The sequence below is a fragment of the Chrysochloris asiatica genome, unplaced genomic scaffold, assembly GCF_000296735.1.
Source record: "Chrysochloris asiatica unplaced genomic scaffold, ChrAsi1.0 scaffold00326, whole genome shotgun sequence".
Lineage (NCBI taxonomy): Eukaryota > Metazoa > Chordata > Mammalia > Afrosoricida > Chrysochloridae > Chrysochloris > Chrysochloris asiatica.
Genome location: NW_006408844.1, coordinates 137,662 through 157,526, shown reverse-complemented (window position 1 = coordinate 157,526; position 19,865 = coordinate 137,662). Strand labels below are relative to the sequence as shown.

The 19,865-nt window shown below is 47.5% G+C and overlaps 2 protein-coding genes across 2 annotated transcripts in view; one reads left to right on the top strand and one right to left on the bottom strand.

Moving 5' to 3' along the window:
• The first annotated feature begins 880 nt into the window (after positions 1–880).
• On the top strand, positions 881–6,982 carry UCP2 (uncoupling protein 2 (mitochondrial, proton carrier)). The gene is made up of 8 exons (XM_006875406.1): positions 881–936; positions 1,739–1,895; positions 3,741–3,962; positions 4,077–4,287; positions 5,251–5,445; positions 5,520–5,621; positions 6,103–6,283; positions 6,799–6,982. The coding sequence occupies exons 3-8, from the start codon at positions 3,837–3,839 to the stop codon at positions 6,911–6,913; spliced, it is 930 nt and encodes a 309-aa protein (XP_006875468.1). The 5' UTR covers positions 881–936; positions 1,739–1,895; positions 3,741–3,836; the 3' UTR covers positions 6,914–6,982.
• A 9,104-nt stretch (positions 6,983–16,086) lies between these two features.
• The window catches only part of DNAJB13 (DnaJ (Hsp40) homolog, subfamily B, member 13), an 18,830-nt gene continuing 15,051 nt past the window's right edge, over positions 16,087–19,865 (bottom strand). Inside the window, exons 5-8 of the mRNA XM_006875405.1 lie at positions 18,928–19,041; positions 17,651–17,764; positions 16,962–17,038; positions 16,087–16,349 (exon numbers count right to left, since the gene is read on the bottom strand). Coding sequence (XP_006875467.1) covers positions 16,196–16,349; positions 16,962–17,038; positions 17,651–17,764; positions 18,928–19,041 — 459 coding nt within the window. The 3' untranslated portion in view covers positions 16,087–16,195. The remainder of the gene's footprint in view (positions 16,350–16,961; positions 17,039–17,650; positions 17,765–18,927; positions 19,042–19,865) is intronic.

Sequence of the window (19,865 nt, the reverse complement as noted above, 5' to 3'; positions counted from 1 at the left end):
GGTTAATGCAAAGTCAGTTTGAACCACCAGGCCGGAGGTTCCTCACCAGCTGTAAACTCTATGCAGGGTCGATATATGTCAGAACCGACTCAATTGCACCCAACAACAACAAATATGTCGTTACAGCCAGTCAGTCATCCAAGAGCATACCAGTTTCAGTTCACCTGCTACATCCCTTTCGCAGCAGGGATGTCTACTCCCTCACTAGTCTGTAAACTGGAGCTGTCGCATCATGCTTGAGCAATCGCCCTGACTGGTCCTGAAGTCCCCAGGGCGGTGAAGGCGGGAAGCCCAGGGAAGGTTACTAGGCACCTGCTGATCTAGCCCGGATTGGGTCCCGCCTCTGGCAATGCCACAGCCTTAACCAATCGACAGCCAAGTCTCTCGGTAGGCTCCGCCCCAGAAGAGCCCGTGCTCCCGCCCCAGACTGCCGGGTACTTGCAGTTTGGGGGCTTGCGGATAAGGATAAAAGGCGGAAATTGAGCTAGCGCATTTACACCCGAGCCTCTAGGTCACTGTTAGAAAGAGCCCTGACGAGAAAGCAGAGGCGTGTGTGACCTTGGGCATCAGTCTTTCTAATCTCACAATGAGGTTGTCGGATCCCGAGGAATGTGTGTGGTGCAGGGAAGAACTGGGGTGACCCTTTGGGCGGAACCAAGTGAACGCGGTTATCTGTCCACAGGGAAGTGAGAAGTGAGAGTAGGGGAGGGCGTGGCGGTCTTTGCTGAAGGGCGGTGAGTCACTCTCCGCAGACCCGCCCCCGTCGTGTAGGCCCCGCCCCCAGCCCTCAGTCGCCGCACTGTCTTCGCGCGTCCCCTTGCAAGCCGGTCCTGCGGCGCCTAGAGATCGACGACCGACCGTGCTCTCTCCCTCTACGCTCCCTCCACCAGCCCACAGACTGAGCCGTTCGCACTCGCGTGTTTTCCCCGCGGCCCGGTGAGCCCGGCCCCGCCCCGCCCCACTCTTGCGCCCTCTCTACTTGCTCCTGCCCCCGGCTTCTTCGCCTGCTCCTCCAGCCACGCAGCTCCGCGTGCTTCCCTCTCAACTTTTTCTCTTCTCAACCTATTTTGTAATATGTCTTCCTTCTCTGTTCTTGTTCTTTCTCTTTTCCCTTATCCCTTCTCTGTCTCCCTTTGTTCTTTCTATCTCGCATTAATACCACAGCCACCTGTCGACCATAATGCCCAATTCCACCTTGGATGGGACCCATCGATTCTCTCAAGACCAGAATCACCCTGACACCCCCAATCTGGAGGCTGCGGGCCTGCGTGTTGGCAGCTCCAGTCTTGTGCCCTAACACCTTCCCTGGGGCTGTTTCTGCTGAGAGGTGGCCCTAAGCTGCCCTTCCCAGCTGTTCCAGCCTTCTCGCAGCCTTGGCCTTGACCCTGGACGGCTCCCAAGGAACATCTGCTCCATCGTGCACTCATTTTAATACTCCCACTAACCAGAAACTGCTGGTTGTGTCCGGCCATGCTTATCTAGAATACTGAGTGTCACCAGGGCAGACGTCTGTAAGAAAGGCAATGTGTGATAGATATTAAGAGAGCAGAGCGGGAAGGAGGACTCCTGGGTTCATTCCTCCCATTGATCCCTGCATGAAATAAGTCCTGTTTCCTCCTTACCTCCAAGTCAAGGACTGAGTAGTAGTGTGTGCCTTGAGCAGGTAGCCTTCCCTGCTGGGGTGTGGTCCTTTAAGGTGGATGTCCCTTTCTAAACTTGCTTCTGCCCTCACCCACAGGAAACATAGTATGACCATTAGGTGTTACGTCTCCCAGCCATTTTCTATGGAAAACCAAAGAGATCAGATCATGATTGCCACTGGCAGCTTTGAAGAATGGGACGTCTTTAGAGAAGCTTGATCTTGGAGGCCTCATCGTGAGACCTTACAAGTCCGGGTAAGATTCTAGTCTAAGGAAAGGGGTCACTTACTGCCTCCTAGCCCTGAGCTGGGGGAAAGTGGATTAGAGGACATTAATAAAAGTAGCCAACCTGGTGTGGCACTGTGTCTGATGCCCAGAGAAGAGATACCACTTGCCTGGACTTTCTTTCTCAGAGCTGTTGGTATGAGAAAACTTAGCTGTGGAATTTCCTTCTGTAAGATCCTGCCTATGCTTAGTGCTAAGCATAAGAAATAAATGAGGGGCAAGAGGAGCAAAGCAAGTAGCTTAAGCTTTGGAACCTGTAGGTGAGACTTTCCTCATGGAAGTAATGGTAGCTATCTCACAGAGTTGCTCTGAGGAGTAAGTGAGCTAATAGATGCCCCCAGCAGTGGGGTGGGAAGAGGTATAGAATACCCCATAAGCAGTGGGGGTGTCAGAGTAGGGAGAACTTGAAGGTGGACTGGGGAGTGTGGGAGCATCTCACCACCTGTTATGCTATTTGAGCATCCACCTTCACTGAGCCTCCTGTGGACCAGGCTCTGAGGAAGCATGTAGTGAGTAGACGAGAAGCCCAGGAGGAAGAAGCTGGGTGAGCTGTTTGTTTCCATGGATTTCTGTGTTTATAGCTGACTCCTACCACATCCTCTCACCAAGGACCAGTTCTTTCCTCCTGGGCCCCAGTGACAGAGCCAGCCAATCAGCTGCTCCTGTGAAATCAGAGAAGCAGGTGTCCCTCCCCCACTTGGGTGCTGGGCTCACTTCCTCCCTGGGCAACTCTGAGAACAAAATGGAGCTCCTGGTTTCCTGTGTCATTCTTCATAACCTCTAACCTACTCTTTCCCATCCCCACCTCTTCTTTGGTGAAGATATTAATCACCTATGTCGGAGGAAAGGAAACTGCCACAGAGGGAGGGCACTTTCCCAGTGTCACTCTTTAGGCCATTGGAGAGAGAGGCCAGGGCCACCCCCACACTTACCCTCAGCTGTAAGAATTGCCCAGCTTCCCTGAGAGTCCAGCTAAATGTTACCTTGTTGAAGAAGTCTTTTCTGATCATCCACTTTTCCCTGGCTACTTCCTTCTACATTTCCAGAGTATACCCTTCAAGGCCCAAATGCCACTTGAATCACCTGCCCATCCCCCCAAGCCAGACTGAAAGGTTGGCCTGGTCATCTGCTCCTATGCAGCTGACCATCTAGAAAACCCTGTTGAGCAGTTCTCTTCTATCACATGGGGCCACTGAGTCAGAATCTAACAACAACAGGGCAGATAGTATGTCTCCTGGGTCTCGGTGAATTGGTGCTCTTACTGAAAGCAGCCTTACTTCAGGAATGACTAGAGAACCCTAAACTGCAGGTCCAGGGGGGAGAAATAGACTGAGGGACTTGGTCATCTTGTCCATTCTCTTTTAGACTTAATTCCAGACCCATAGGAACCTCCCCTAGTGGCCAGCCCAGGGCGTAAGCCTGTGGCCTTGCATGGCCATGTGAAGGCTTGCCTTCCTGGTAGTCCATCAGTCAGATCCCCAGATGCTGGGGGTGTGGGCGCATAGTGAATGCTCTACAGCCTGCAGACAGAGGCTGGCCTAGTGGCTGTTAGTCAGGAAGCACTAGGACAGCCTTGATCCCTGTCCTCATAGTCAAAAGGAGGGAACTGTTGGCAACGTGAGGACACCTCAGATAGGAATTGCCTCTCTAGCTCCACTTACATACATCCAGAATGCACTCCAGTATTCCCTTAAGAGGCTGCTCTGTGTCCTTGCTTAGGGAGTTGGTGCTATCAGAGAAGGGGGGCAGGGAGGGGTCAGATGGTGATGGAGAGGGCCTGTGAAAACTGCTGCTGATATGTTTCTCTTGTCTTAGATTCCGGCAGAGTTTCTCCATCTCGTCTTGTTGCTGACTGAAAGTGCCCCCTTCTCCTATTTTCCATCCCCTGAGAGGTAACAGGAAATCAGAGTCATGGTTGGGTTCAAGGCCACAGATGTGCCTCCAACTGCCACTGTGAAGTTTGTGGGGGCTGGCACAGCTGCTTGCATTGCAGATCTCATCACCTTCCCCTTGGATACTGCTAAAGTCCGGCTGCAGGTGAGCAGATGACACCTGGGGGTCCTTATGGCATCTAGTCTCCTTCCTTCCCAAGGAGACAGATGAGGATGGCAACCTGCTTATCTCTATAGCCACCCTATCTTGGCCTTGCAGATCCAAGGAGAAAGCCAGGGGCCAGTGCGGGCCATGGCCAGCACTAAGTACCGTGGCGTGCTGGGCACCATACTGACCATGGTGCGCACGGAAGGCCCCCGCAGCCTCTATAATGGGCTGGTTGCCGGGCTGCAGCGCCAAATGAGCTTCGCCTCAGTCCGCATCGGCCTCTATGATTCGGTCAAGCAGTTCTACACCAAAGGCTCTGAGCGTGAGTATGGAGATGGGCCATGTGCTCCTTGGCCTATTCTTCCAGGTGTTGATTGGTCCTAGTTCAATTTAGCATTAATAATGTCTTTAGGCTCCAAAATCCTGGGAGGGTCAGAGATACTGAGAAGTTGGTGGGGTCCTGAATCTCCTAATTGTCCCAGGACATTCCTCACAGCCACATGAGAGTGGGTGGTATCATCCCTGTGATGGTGGTGTGGTTCTGTGCCATCGAGTCAGTTCTGACTCAGCAATCCTGTATTGGGTTTCTGAGGTTGTAAATTTTAACAGGAACAGAAAGTTGCTCCCGTGGAGCAACTGATAGATTTGAACTGCTGACCTCTAGGTTTAGCAGTTCAATTTATAATCCACTACACTCCCAGGGCTCCTTCATCCCAGTGTTACAGATGAAGAAACAGAATTGAAGCGGGGGTACTCGGCCAAGGACACATAGTGGACCAATACACTAACATTTCACCTCTTTCGAAAACCATGCTACCCCTTCATCTTAAATATGAAGAAACTGAAACCCACCCCCATCCCACCTCCCAAAAAAAAGGTTGACTTCCCCAAGGTCACATGGCAGGAGAAGAAGATCTCAGAAGAGAACCCAAGGCCAGTCCTTGGAAAGGCCACTTCCCGCTGAGCCTTGGTTTTCACATTTGTCAGATGGAAATGATTCTGATTCCTCAGGGCTGTTGAGCAGATTAAAGAAAATGACAATGCTTTAAAGGAAAGAAGCACTAAGTATCATTTTAGTCTTATTCCTTGCTTTGTCCTATAATATGTAGCAAGTAGTGGACATTCACAGTGGTATTTTGTTTGATGTGAGGAGTTGTTAGAGAGAGCTGGTCTGGACTCTACTCCTGCAAGACAGAGGTTACAGTCATGTGGCTTTGGTGTGGAGGGGTGAGGTGGAAAATGAGTGCAAGCCCGGCTGACCACTGACCTCAAGGCTTGCCCACAGATGCTGGCATCGGTAGCCGCCTCTTGGCAGGCAGCACTACAGGTGCTCTGGCTGTAGCTGTGGCCCAGCCCACAGATGTGGTAAAGGTCCGGTTCCAAGCTCAGGCCCAGGCTGGAGGTGGCCGGAGATACCAGAGCACTGTGAATGCCTACAAGACCATTGCCCGGGAGGAAGGGATTCGAGGACTCTGGAAAGGTGTGTATCAGGCATCTCCTTTCCCCGTCTTCTTCCTTCAGTTCCTGACCTCATTTAGGCTCTCCTTCCTTTAGGGACCTCTCCCAATGTGGCACGTAATGCCATTGTCAACTGTGCTGAGCTGGTGACCTATGACCTCATCAAGGATACCCTCCTGAAGGCCAACCTCATGACTGGTGAGTTAGGGTAGATGGTGTTGGGTCTTGCCCTTCTCCCAACCAAGCAAGGAATATGGAAATCGGGTTGCCTGAAGCCCACATCTTTTTATCCTACTGCCCTTTTGCTTGTGAACTGAGTTTCTATCTCTAACCTGCCCTATTGATGCTAGCTGGGATGAAGCTCCCACTTCACAGATGGAGGAACCAAAACTAGATAGGTATAATGAGTGTTTTAGGCCCTTGGGAGTCAGCCCTGCTAAGACCACCAGGCCCCTTTGTTGTTCGGTACTGTCGAGTCGGTTCCGACTCACAGCGACCCTGCATAGATAGTTTCCAAGGAGCAGCTAGTAGGTTTGAACCACCAACCTTGTGCCTTGTGGTCCAGTGCTTATCCTACAATGCCATGCTTAGCTACTTAATTGTCTAGGCCCTTGGTTTTTCTTCTGGAATGATGAGGTGAGGAGTCCTAACTTCCTTACCTGTTCCTTCTCCCTGGCAGATGACCTCCCTTGCCATTTCACTTCCGCCTTTGGGGCAGGCTTCTGCACCACCATTATTGCCTCTCCTGTCGATGTGGTCAAGACGAGATATATGAACTCTGCCCTGGGCCAGTACAGCAGCGCTGGCCACTGTGCCCTTACCATGCTCCAGAAGGAGGGACCCCGGGCCTTCTACAAAGGGTGAGCTTCTGATTCACCACACCTGTCACACAGGTGGGAGACCACCACCTGGAACTAAGTAGCAACCAAGTGTCAGACGATTTCTGATCCTGGTCCTGATATTAGACAGGCATTCACCCTGTTTTCATCCCTATTTTATGTTCTTGTTAAGGACCCTGGGGTCAATTTTGCCCATAGTGCCCCCATGTGACGATAGAATGGTCTCATAGGGTTTTCTAGGCTGTAATCTTAGATTTGCATAGCCTCAGACCACCAGCCTTTTAGTTAGCAGCTGGGTGCTTAACCATTGCACTAGCAGGGCTTCCCCTTATTTTATAGATATTTCATTGAGATTCAAGAGAGAATACTTGCTCATAACCACATAGCTGTGAGGCTCAGTTCTGGGGCCCTCCCAGACACTTTTGGGACAGAACCACCGGGTTGGACTGGATGCCAGGGCCCAGTGGGATGAGCAAGAAGTAGAGTTCTCCAGCATCACCCAGGTGCACCCTGTAACCTGTGTTTTCTCTCCCCAGGTTCATGCCCTCCTTTCTTCGCCTGGGATCCTGGAACGTGGTGATGTTCGTCACCTATGAGCAGCTGAAACGGGCCCTCATGGCTGCCTACACTTCCCACGAGGCTCCCTTTTGAGCCTCTGCTGCTCACTTCCGCTTTGGCCCCTCCCAGGCCCTGCTTTGCTTTTCCTCCTTCCCTTCCCTCTTTGTCTCTTCTTTCCCCTCTTGCCACCACCTCCCTTCCCTCTCCCGACATCCTCACTTCTCCTTCACACCTCATCTCCCCATTGTTCCTCAGCCCTGAGGGAATTGATCCCATCCTGGCACTAGCCAGGATACCAAACCTTGAAAAGTTCAGCCTAAATTTTCTACCTGTCCCCTACTCCCCAGCCCGGCCAACATGTCACCCATAAAGCAATCTCAATCTTGGTGTCTCCTCCCTCTTTTGGAGCTGTTACCAGAAGTCTTGATCCAATGGGCCCATTTGGCATCTGGTGGGCAGGGGAGGATCCACTTGATTTCAGAAGGGGAGTGTGACTCACTTTCTACCTCCACTGTCCAGTCTGGGGCCCATGGACATCATCCAGCCCATTCCTCTCTCTGGACTCAGGGCCTGGGCTGAGGTGGCAAGTATGAAGGGCAAGAAAAAAGCCGTGGTTTTGCTATCAAACCCCCACTCCCCACTTCACCCCCACTAGACCAGACCAGCTTACACTCACCGAGTTCCTGGTACTTCAGTGCTTGTCTTTCCTGTAACATGAGCTCTCCTTCACCCCCACTAGCCTCGGGACTGTTGACCTACAAAATGAGAGGCCCTGTGCTCTGCATCTCCAATCTTTCTGGGAAGATTTAGAGGACTCTTAGATGCCACGGGCTTATTATATTCCACTGTGGTGCTATAGGATAAGCACCAGACTGCTAACCTCAAGGCTGGTGGTTCAGACCCACCAGCTGTTCTTTGGAAACCCTGTACTGGGCTTAATAACAACAACCTCTGCAAAGCCCCAGATTAAGTGAGAGAGCAAGTCTGGCCACCTTCCATCCACCAGTCACACCCTTGAGGGGAAGTATAACTCAGCTGGGTGGGGCAGTTCTCGGTTCAGTGGAGGCTGGGTTCAAGCCACAGGGCCGGAACAAACATCCGGACTCTGCCTGAGGATACTTTCTATTTGGAGTCTCACCCACTTCTCTCTGGGGCGGTCCCGGTTCCTACCACCTGTCCTGGGTCAGAAAAACGGTTGATAAGTGCTGCCAGGAGTGGCTGGTGAGCTTGAACCACTGACATTGCTGTTCAAACTGACCTTACAGTCCAGCACATTAACCTGCAGCACCATACCACGTGGGTCGGGTAATAGATGTCTGAAGACGCTGAGGGCTGAGACAGGTCATACAGGCAAGGACAGAGCAAGCAAAGACTCAGGAATCCCTGTAGCTGTGGAGCCAGGCCCAGAGACCATGACTCCTCCCTCTTGTCCCACAGCCTAAATCATATGATGTCTTCCCTCAGTGCTCGGGCAAGGGGACCAGAATGTATCTGGAGGAGGAAAGAGGACCTAGGATTTTTCAGCTAGCTTTTTATGTTTTGACAGATAAACCTCAGTGCCCAGTAGGACAGAGTTGGGTGCTGTAAGGCAGAAAGCCAGATTGTGGGTGGCAAGCAGTCCAGTCTAGCTGTTTTCTTCACTAAGCTATATGGTGTCAGCATAAAGGAGGACCTGGCCATTGTGCCTGATTATTACCAGTTACCACTGCATCAATTTTCACTTGGGTCAATTCCATGTGTCGTGCAAACTTTTGACATGCTCAGTTGCAAACCAAAATGTTGGCCATTGGAGTTCAACCCGAGGTGCTTCAGAAGAAAGGCCTGGAGATGTCGTTCTAAAAATTCAACTACTGAAAACCCTATGGAACACAGTTCTGTACATGGGGCACCCTGAATTGAAGTGGGATCAACTTGACAACTTTTTATTTGGGACTTATGTACTTAATTTAAATATTAATCCCAAAAGACTGGTTTATTTTATACTGGAGGAAGTGGGCAGTGCATTGTCCCCAGCATGCTAATAGGCTGGCCAGAAGTATGCACGGTCAGCTGGTTCTAGGCATGCCCCTAAAACAAGCTCAGGAAGGTAACGGGCCACTAGAAAAGTGATGAATAGGTAGGTCACTTGATCTCAATCTGTAACGCCTAGAACATGGACATGGTAAATTTGGGTAAATTAGCATTGAGGTAAGGAGAGGGATCTCCTAAAGGTCTTTCCTACTGGGAGTTTTAGAAGTTGGCTGTGCAGGCATCACAGTCTCCACCCTCTTGGCTTGCTCTCAAACAGCTGCACCTGGTACTGTTAACACTCAGCATGAACACTTCAGTTTTGTGTTCTTGCAGTAGTTACCATGTTTGAGCCATTGTTACAGTCTGTCAGCCCATCTCATTGAGGGTTTCCGGCTTGCCTACCTGGTACCAAGACACTATGCCCTCCAGGGACTGTCCCTACTGATTGAATATCCAAAGTAAGTGAGACAAAGTCTCATATCCTGCCTTCTAAGGAGCATTCTGCTGTACTTCCAAGACAGATTTATTCATTCCAAGAATCCCTGGTGGTTACCATAGATTAAGTGCCGGGGGCTAACCAAAAGGTGAGCAGTTTGAACACAGCAGCTGTTCCATGGGGAAAAGTTACATGCTTTTATAAAGATGTATAGCCTGGGAAATCCTAGAGAGCAGTTCTATTCCATCCTGGAGGGTCACTATGAGTCACAGGCAACTTGACAGTGGATTCTAGTTAAGTGCTGGTTCAGTCGGTTCCGGCTCATAGAAAACCTCTATAGGGTTTCTGAGGAGTGGTTGATGAGTTTGAACAGCTGACCTTGCAGTCGAGCACTTATCCTAGTGCTCTGTGGTATATAGAGTATTCTTTGCCAACATCAGTTCTTCAGTCATCCTTATTCAGTTTCCAGCTTTTGCATGCATATGAAGCGACTGAAAATACCATGGCTTAGGTCAAGCACACCCTAGTCCTCAAAGTGACATCTTTGCATTTTTAACACTTTAAAGCAGCTGCTTCCATGGGCATTGATTGTGGACCCAGGTAAAATGAAATCCTTGACAAATTCAATATTTTTTCCTTTTATCATGATGTTGATTATTGGTCCACTTGTGAGATTTTTTTTTTTTTTAAATCCATACTGAAGGCTGTCGCCTTTGGTCTTCATAAAAGGGTTTCGTATGTCACAATATTACAGGAGATCACCAGGTCTTTTCTCACTGAGGACCTGGTAGATTCAAACCACTATCCTTTTGGTTAGCAGCCCGGCATTTAACTGAACCCTGGTACTACCCGGGGTCCTTGATCCCTACTGTTAGGTCAGGAGTTTATGGACAAGGGAGATGATTTGCCCAAGGCCACCTAGCTGAAAAATTGTATAGATGGCATTCAAATACAGGTGTGTGTCTGACTCCAAAGGCCACTGCACTCAGATGCTTCCTAAAATCCTGGTCTCCGGGTTCCACATCTCAGGGTCTGCTGCTGCTTCTCTCTGATGGCTGACAAGTACTACTGACCCTCAGTTCAAAAAGAAATATTACTGCCATTCAGTTGGTTCTGACTCAGCAACCCTGGTAAGTTTGAATTGCCAACCTTAAAGCTAAGTGCCATCGAGTCGGCTCCAACCCATAGTGACCTTGTATAGGATATCAGAGGAGTGGCTGGTGGGTTTGAACCACCGACCTTGTGTCACATCAGGACTCTGTACTAAGCTAATATAAATTATGGGATTCCAAGTAATATGGGTAACATGGGGGCCTTTTATGGCTACTCAAGTCACTCCACGAAGGTGGTGACCCACTCTGTCCATAAGTCTGGACCTATCTGTAGCCCACACTCAAGACTCAAGAGGGAGAATTTTCCCTTTTGCCGTAGCATGGAAGAAGTGCATAATATCATCATTGTTGGCTGGTGGAAGGTAGATTGGAGAGGCAAGTGTGGTCTGCACAGGCCCAATGTCTAGAGACTCCCTCTGACCTTCAGAGGCAATGATGTAACCCTTCTAAGTAGAGGTCACTAAGCACTTTCACATCAATGATCTCACTTAATTTTCACAAGCCAAGGAAGTGGGGTTTACAAGCTATGCTTTATTCACAAAACAGGCTCAAAGACTGATACCAATTCTACTTAAACTATTCCAGAATATAGAAAAGGATAGAACACTCCTGGGTTCATTTCATGAAGTGATCATAACTCTGATATCAAAACCAGGCAAAAAAATTATAGTCCAATATCTCTCATGAACATTTGTTGTTGTTAAGGTGCTGTCGAGTCGGTTTTGACACTGTACAACGGAATGCAACACCACCCAGTCCTGCGCCACCTCACAACTGCTGCTATGCTTGAGCCCACTGCTGCTGCCACTGTGTCAATCCATACTTCCAACTTGAAGGGCTCATCTCCAGCACCGTATCTGACAATATTCTGATGCTATTCATCATGTTTCAGTATTCAATATTCTTGTGCTTTCTGACAGTGTTTCACTTCTATTCATAAGGTTTCCAGTGGCTAAGCATTTGAAAGTAGTCCACTTCTCCTTCTTGCTAGTCTGTCTTAGTCTGGAAGCTCAGCTGAAACCCGTCCACCACGGTGACCCTGCCAGCATTCAAATACCAGTGGCATAGCTTCCAGCATCAAAGCAACATGCAAGGCACCACAGTGCGACAGGCAGACATCTCATGAAAAGATGGGAAAATTCTCAACAACATATCAATAATAATAATACATCATGACCCAAGTGGGATTCATACAAGGTATGCAAGAATGAATGGTTCAGTATTAGAAAAATAATCAACATAACCCACCACATAAATAAAACAGGAAAAGAGCCACATGATCATACTATTGATGCAGAAAAAGCATATGATGAAATTCAACACCCATTCCTGATTTTAAAAAAAACCAACACAACAAAATAGGAATAGAAGGGAAATTCCTTAACATAATTATGGGTATATACAAAACCAATGGTGTCCTAGTGTGGTGCTGTAGGATAAGTACTGGACTGCTAACCATAAGGTTGGTGGTTCAAACCCACCAGCCACTTTTCAGAAACCCTAAACAGGGACACTATAAGTTGGAACTGACTTGACGGCACTTAGCAGTTAACATTACTCACAATGGTGAAAAATTTAAAGTGTTCCCCTTGTGAACAGGAACTAGACAAGGAAGCCCTTTATCATTACTCCTACTTAATATAGTGCTGCAAGTCTTACCAGAGCTATAAGATGAGAAAGGAAAATTAAAGGTATCCAAATTGGCAAAGAAGTAAAACTCTCAATAGATGATATGATCCTATACCCAGCAAATCCCAAAGACTCAGCAAGAATATTATTGGAACTCATTAAAAGATTCAGCAAAGTGTCAGGGTACAACATCAACCTATACAAATTAGTCAGATTCCTTTACACTAATACAGAGAGCTCTGAAGAGGAAATTAAGACAATTCTATTTATAATACCCACTCAAAAGATGAAATACTTAGGAATAAATCTAACCAGAGAAACAAAAGACCTAGACTAAGAAAGCTACAAATCACTACTACAAGAAACCAAAAGAGATCTACAGAAATAGAAGATGTTGCCAGGCTCATGGATATTGTTTGCTGTTAAGTGTTGTTGAGTTGCTTCTGACCCATGGACACACTGTATGGGGTTTCCAAGGAGCAGCTGGTGAGCTTGAGCCCCCGACCGTGTGGTTCAAACTGACATTGCAGTCCAGCGCATTAACCCATAGCACGACACCAGGACTCCCATGCTAATGGATAAGAGGACTTAAAATTGTGAAAATGTCAACACTACTTAAAGCGATCTATAGATACAATGCAATCTCAATCAAGATTCCAGCATTATTCTTTAAAGAGATGGAAAAACTAATCACTAACTTTATATGGAAAGGAAAGACCCTGGATAAGCAAAGTATTACTAAAGAAGAAGAAAGTAGGAGGCCTCTCACTTCCCAATCGCAAAGCCTACTACACAGTCACAGTGGTCAAAGCAGCCTGGTAGTGGTACAAGGGAACAGAATTTAGAACGCAGAAGTGAATCTATCTGTGGGCAGCTGTTCTTTCTTTGACAAAGGGCCAAAACATATCAAATGGGAAAGAGATAGTCTCATTTCTCTTTGACAAATGGTGTGGGAAAAACTGGAAATCCATCTACAGAAGAATGAAACAAGACCTTACTTATCGTACACCACATACAAAATGAACTCATATGTGGATTAAAGACCTAAATATAAAACCTAGAACTATAAAGATCATCAATGAAAAAATAGGGGCAAACTTAGGGGCTCTGATACATGGAATAAATACACCATCAAACATAACTGAAAACACACAAACATCAAAAGACAAAACAGATGATTGGAACATCCTAAACATTAGACATTTATGTTCATCAAAAGAGTCAGCCAAAGAGTCAAAAGAGAATCTACAAACTGTGAAATAATCTTTTGGCAATAACATATCAGACAAAGGACTGTTGTTGTTAAGTGCCATCAAGTTGGTTCCGACCCATAGCAGCCCTGTATAGGGTTTTCAAGCTAGTACGCTTGAACCGCCAACCTTGCAGTTCAAACTGATTTTGCAGTTCAGCATATTAGCCCACAGCACCACACCAGGACTCCTCTCTAAAATTTACAGAAAATTCCAACACCACAACAAGAAAAAGACAAATAATATAATTTAAAAACGAACAGAAGGTAAGAACAGACATGTTACCAAAGAAGATATTCAGTCAGTCAACAAATATATGAAGAAATGCTCCTGATCATTAGCCATTGTTGTTGTTAAGTACTATTAGGTCAATTCCAAATCATAGTGACCCTGTATAGGGTTACTGAGGAGCAGCTGGTGGGTTTGAACTGCTGAGCTTGTGGTTAGCAGTCCAGCACTTATCCTACAGTGCCACATCAGGATTCAAAACAATGAGCTATCATCCCATCCCAGCATTAATAGCAAAATTAAAAAAAACAACAACAGAAAACAACAAATGCTGGCGAGTGTGTGGAGAGACTGGGACCCTCCTCCCCTTCTGATAGGACTGTAAAATGTGCAACACCTGTGGAAATGGCATGGTGTTTCCTCAAAAAGTTGTAATTAGATGGGACCATCAGGGGAGAAGAGCAGAGAGCAGGACCCTACCCAGCCGGAGAAGCAGTGACGCCAGAGATGGAGGCAGAGACTATGATGTGGAGAGATGGAGCAGATGGGGACTTTAGACCCAGGGAGGGAGAGGGGCTGTGTGCTGATGACCGGGGGTGGAGGTGGGGGCATGCTTGCAGGGTACCCTTTGGTTGGTTGATGATGAATGGAGGGGATTGTAACCATGGCAATGAAACAATATACGATAGGATGAATGTAAAACTAATGTTCTCCCATGTAAACTATCACATATTTCACAATAAAACATTTAAAAAACAATATAAAAAATAGAATGTAAAGAAAAAAAAATTGTAACTAGAAATACCACATGACCCAGCAATCCCTCTACTTGATATATATCCTCAAGGAATAAGAACCTTGACAAGATCTATGCACATCCATGTTCATCACAGCACTAGTCACAATAGCAAAAAGGTGGAAACAGTTTAAATAATTGTTGTTGTTATTAAGTGCCGTCAATTTAACTCCGACCCATAGCAACCTTGTATAGGGCTTCCAAGGAGCAGCTGATGAGCTTGAACCATTGACCTTGCAGTTTAAATGACTTTGTACTCTGACGCGTTAGCCCACAGCACCACACCAGGATTCCATCAGTGAAAGAAAGGGTGAACAAACTTTGGTACATACATACAATGTTGAAAAATAATGATGAATCTGGGAACCTGAGGGGCATAATGCTGAGTGAAGTTAAATAAATCAAAAGGACAAATATTATATGAGATCAGTTGTAGAAAGTCAAGAAAAGTTTTTCATACTGAAAGAAACATCCTTTGATGGTTACCAGGGATAGGAGGGAAGGGAGAGTAATTCACTGGTTATATTGTAGTAGTTGTTGTTGTTAAGTGCTGTTGAGTTGGTTCTGACTCATAAAGACTCTATATAGGTTTCCAAGGAGTGGCTGGTATGTTTGAACTGCCAACCTGTGGTTAGCAGTTGAGTGCTTATCCTAAAAAGCGCCACACCAGAACTCCAACAGAGACATCCAATGTAGGGTAGACACATGTTAACGGGTGACAGGGAAGGCAATATATAACAGCACTGGTAAGATATGCTCACTTGGCATGATAAACCATTCAAGACCAAAGGGCAGCATTTACCCAAGGACAAAGTTTGGAAGGGTTGGGAAAGAGGGTGGAATGAAAACAAGAATCACAGAGACAAAGTGGGATAAGTGATGTTACATGAAGGGGATTGCAATCTATTGAAATGAAAGGAAGTGTAGAATTTATTAATGTAAAACTGTTAAGTCTGTAAACATTCAATTTACAATAAAAAGTAAAAAAACAAAACAAAACAAATAAACAAAACAGGCTCACAGAGGGAAAGTGACTGGCCCAAGGAGTTACGGTAAGGCTGAGATCAGAACCCAAGTCTCCTGCCTCTCAGGCTACTGTCTAGAGACAGCACAAGACTCAACTCACAGACCAGGGAATTGAGGTCAGAGACATAGATACCAAAGCCATTCCCAGTGTGTGTGTTCTTTGTATGACACCAGGCTGCCTCTCTCTCTAAGCAGGGTGAGTCTCTAAGCAGGACTAGGAACCCACAAGGTCAGCAGTTGAAGCCCATCAGCCACTCATGGGAGAAAGATGAAGCTTTCTGCTCCTGCAAAGATTTACAGCCTCAGAAACCCTATATAGGGTCACTATGAGTAGGAACCGATTCAGTGGCACACGATAACAACATGCTGCTTCCCTCTCTCAGCAGGATGAGTCTGTAGGATGTGGCCTTGGCCAGAGTAAGAAGGTCTGGGTTCTGATGACAGCTTTGCCATCGATACTGGACAAGTGTTTTCTCTCTGGCTTTAGTTTCTTGTCTCTACAATGTGCCCACATCGCACTCTACAGACTGCACCTTCTAAAGATCACATATGAAGGACCACAGCAGAGCTCAGAGACATATCCTTGCCTCACATCAGTGCTGCAGGTAGGATAGGGCCCCAGTCCTCAACTTCTTAGGCCCCACTCTTCCCTTTGCTCCAGCGAGGGCTGGCATGAAATTCCCCTCCTTCCAACATACTCTCTTGGGTTTAGCTGGAGGATCAGAAATAAGTCTTTTATTATGTTATTTAAAAAGTCTCATGCTAGCCCACCTTCACCTTCACATATGTGCAGCTCCCTTGCACACCTGAGGCTATGGGTAGGTGGCAGGTGAGATAAGGCCTGGCTAACCTTTTCCCACTCCTGCTCCAGCCTTTAGCCCACCAGAGTTATGTCAGCAACGCCTGGCGCAGCATCTGCTTCTTCTGGGGTGTGAGGCGGGTGGGGAACTGGATGTCGAAGAAGATGAAGAGGTCCCCCTTCTTGGTGGGATCCTCAGGCAATGGCATCCCCTCACCTGACACCTTCTTGAAGTACTTGGGGCTGAGGTGGGAGGATCAAAGAAGGGAGATTAGAGGGCACCCCAGAGCAGAACCTCATCAGATACCTCATAACCTCAGAAATGGGGCAATCGCTACAGCTTACACCATAGAATGGCTCTTATCAGCCAGATCTGGTGGAGGGAAGAGGAGAACTGACTTGTCCCAGACAGCTTGGTCTCTGGACCCATTTATACCAGGTCTGAAGGAGGGTCCCAGAAAGCTTGTTTTACATATGGGAATGGGCTAGGGAAGGAGGGTGGGCAGACTCTGGATTGGAGTATGGAGTGCTGGGCAGCTGAGCAAAGCTTCCCATGCAGCAGCCCTTTCTTGGCAACTCAGAACTCTAGTGAGAGGTTCTAGAGCATGGTGTGGCAGGGACTGCTTAACACTGGAGGGCTCTTCAATGGCTTTGTGCAAATTAAAGGAAGATACACCTTTTGCCAGGTATGTGTAGGCCAAAGTGTGGGCTGGATGTTGGCCATCTCTTGCCTCCTCAGCTGGGCAACCTTATGCTGGGTACAACCTGCACAACTATATCATACCTGGCAGACCTGCCTAACACTACTGCCAAGGCCTCCCATTACCTAATGGGGTCCAAAAGAGATGGACTTACTGGATGATGTCATTGATGGGAATGTTGAGCAGACGGTCATCCAGAGTCTTCACCTCCACTGTGCAGCAGGTAAGAGCCTATGGAGGTTTGGGGCCAAAAGTGAGAGTGGGGAGGTCATTATGGCCAGTCTATTTAGAAAGCACTTTGTGAGTCTTTTCAGTGCCAAGTGACAAAAGGCTGCTCAAGGAATAACAGGCGAGTGACCCAAACAATCGCCTGCCCTTAAGGAGTTCATCCTCTGGTAGGTAAGACTGATGCTGATGTACCATAAGTATTAAGACATAGGGGGAGCCAAAGAGAAGCCCCAAGCCAATCTTGGAGTCAAGGAGGCTGCAAAGTGGTAGTCAATGTTGATGAGAGGTTTAAGGGTAGGAAAGACCTTACCAGTTAGACACCATGGGGAGACAGTTATCATACCCTTTAATCTGGCCCTGCATGATCAGGACTGACTCTCAGGTAGGTAACAAGGGACTGACTGCAGGTGGGGTGAGGGAGGGGAAATGAAATCTAGTCTGCTGATTGGGTAGTGAAGTCATTCACTCCCCTGATTGAAGACAACTACAAGGGTTCTGGTTTGGTTTCATTCTAAATCTGTGTGGCCGACTCAGCACATTCTGCATGCCGGGACTACACACTGGGATGAGTGGCTAGGACCCCTCCCCTCCCTCTCCTCCACTTTGCCCACTCACTTTGCCCAAGGGGATGGAGTTCACATAGAAGAGGTTGTCCATCTCCCTACGGAAGCGAGGGTGAAGCTTCTCCTTCACAATGAAGATGATGTCAGCTGGGATAATGTTGGGGCCCTGGGCAGAGGAGGCCAAAGGGTGGCAAGGATTAATTAGCTGTGTCATTTTGGCCAAGTTCCTGCCCCTAATGGTCACCATGTCTTCATCTGTACAGTGGGGACATTGGACCAGGTGTTCTGAAAGGGCCTTTGCAGCTTGAGCCCCCTGAGAAGCCTAATCAGTGGGTCTCCCTAGTGTTACTTATCTTCTACTGAGCATGCCCAAGATAGATGCACTCAGCTAGAGAGCCCCGAGGCTTCCTCAGACCTATTTCCTGGCAGTAACTCCATGCTGGGGTCTCTTCTGGGCACTGGGGACAGAGAAATCAAACTGTCCCTGACCCCAAAGGAGCTTCCCAGTCTAATGGGTGAAACGGACACTCAGTGACTCCCAGCATGCTTTATTCAGCCTGTGAAATCAAGACTGGGGAACTCAGGAGATTTAAGAAGGCTGTTCAGAGATCCCTGACCCCAAAGGAGCTTCTCAGTCTAATGGGTGAAACAGACACTCAGTGACTCCTAGCATGCTTCATTCAGCCTGTAAAATCCAGAGACTGGGGAACTCAGGAGGTTTAAGAAGGCTGTTCAGAGACTAAAGTATGGGAGCTGGGTTTGAAGAGTGTTTTTTGGAAACAGATGTTTTCTAAGTGAGAAGGGAGGCAAGAGGTATGAGCAGAGGAATTCATCTCTCTTGGCTCTGATTATTCTGCCATTCCGCCTCTTCTCAGGACTTGAGGACTCAGCATGTCCTGAACAACCATTTTACATTATTATGTAAAATTATTATTAATAAATGGTTTCTGAATTCCTCTCTGGTTAAGCTTTAATCAGAGAAGCACTGAAAAACATCAGGAAGAGCCCTAGAGTTAGGAGTGGGTTACTCTCTCAGCTTTTGCACTCTTGCTCTGGACAAGTTCCTTTCCTTTCTGGGCTGCAGTTACCTGCTCTGTAAAATGGGATGATTCTTGGGCTGCCCACTCACAGAAGCTCTTGGGAGGCTCTGCCCCTTGGAAGAGACATTAAAGATGACCACACCCATTCTTCAGACAGGTTTCCCTAGCACCCCAGGGTTCACAGGGCAAGGAGATGCACCACCTCCTTCCCCCTCAGTCTTCCCACCATCTGAGCTGAGGTGACTGACCCAAGGGTAGGGTAGCGTCACTGGCCTTTTTTCCCCCTCACCTGATCCCCTTCCTTCTCAAAGGTGATGCGTGTGCCTTGCCTCCAGCCAGGTTTTACATCAATTGTCAGGATCTTGTCCTTGATGGTAGAAGAATACCCATCCTCATTCAGCACCTGCAACAAAAAGAGTGGGGGGACAGGGCATTTGCTCAGGATTCCCATAAACACAGGCAACCAACTGGTCTTTTCACAAGACCAGATGCTCTGTGGGGTTTGTGTTCAATATCCTAGTCATCCCCACTCCCACCCTGTTGCTTATTGGACCAAGAACTTACGATCCAGACGGCAATGCAAGTCATGGGACTGGAACCGAGATGCCAAGCAGCTCCAGAAGTTGATCAAGCCTACAACTCCAGCTATAGAAGTCATGTGACCCAGGCCACTAACAGATGCTCAGGAAAATTGTGCTCAGTTCCTCTTTCCCAGCCCCAGAGGCCCTGGACCTGAGCCTCTGTAGTACAGGTCTCCTAGCAGGTCCTGGCTGAGCAGGGACAGAGGGCAAGAAATTTAATCCCAGAGGGAGAAAGACTATTGTTGTCAGGTCATCGAATCTGTTCCAACATATAGCAACCTTATACACAACAGAATGAAACACTGTGGTCCTGTGGCAACCTCAAAATCATCGTTATGATTGAGCTCAGTGGGGTTCATGTGTATAGTCAACTTTTCTTTTTTTCCCATTTACAAAGGAATGTGTGTTTTTGTTTCTAATTTCATTTTGCAGGCAGGAAAATGCAATCATTTCTCTTCAACTCCATCCAATTACAAGCTTTCAAGAGGGAACCTAGAGCCAGGGGGCCTGGAGGAAGGCAGAATCTCCAGTAAGTAGTATCCAATCTGTCTAGGCGGAGCTGATGAAATGAAATGCAGATGGGTCTCTTGTGATACAATAGTGAATAATTGTTATCAGGACTGATTGTGAGGATTGGAAATGTAAA

Excerpts from the sequence above, each read along its gene's own strand:
- UCP2 (XM_006875406.1), top strand. The coding sequence starts at position 3,837 with ATGGTTGGGTTCAAGGCCACAGATGTGCCTCCAACTGCCACTGTGAAG. Across the intron at positions 5,446-5,519 it reads GATTCGAGGACTCTGGAAAG|GGACCTCTCCCAATGTGGCA; the intron begins GTGTGTATCAGG and ends TCCTTCCTTTAG. Across the intron at positions 5,622-6,102 it reads GAAGGCCAACCTCATGACTG|ATGACCTCCCTTGCCATTTC; the intron begins GTGAGTTAGGGT and ends TCTCCCTGGCAG.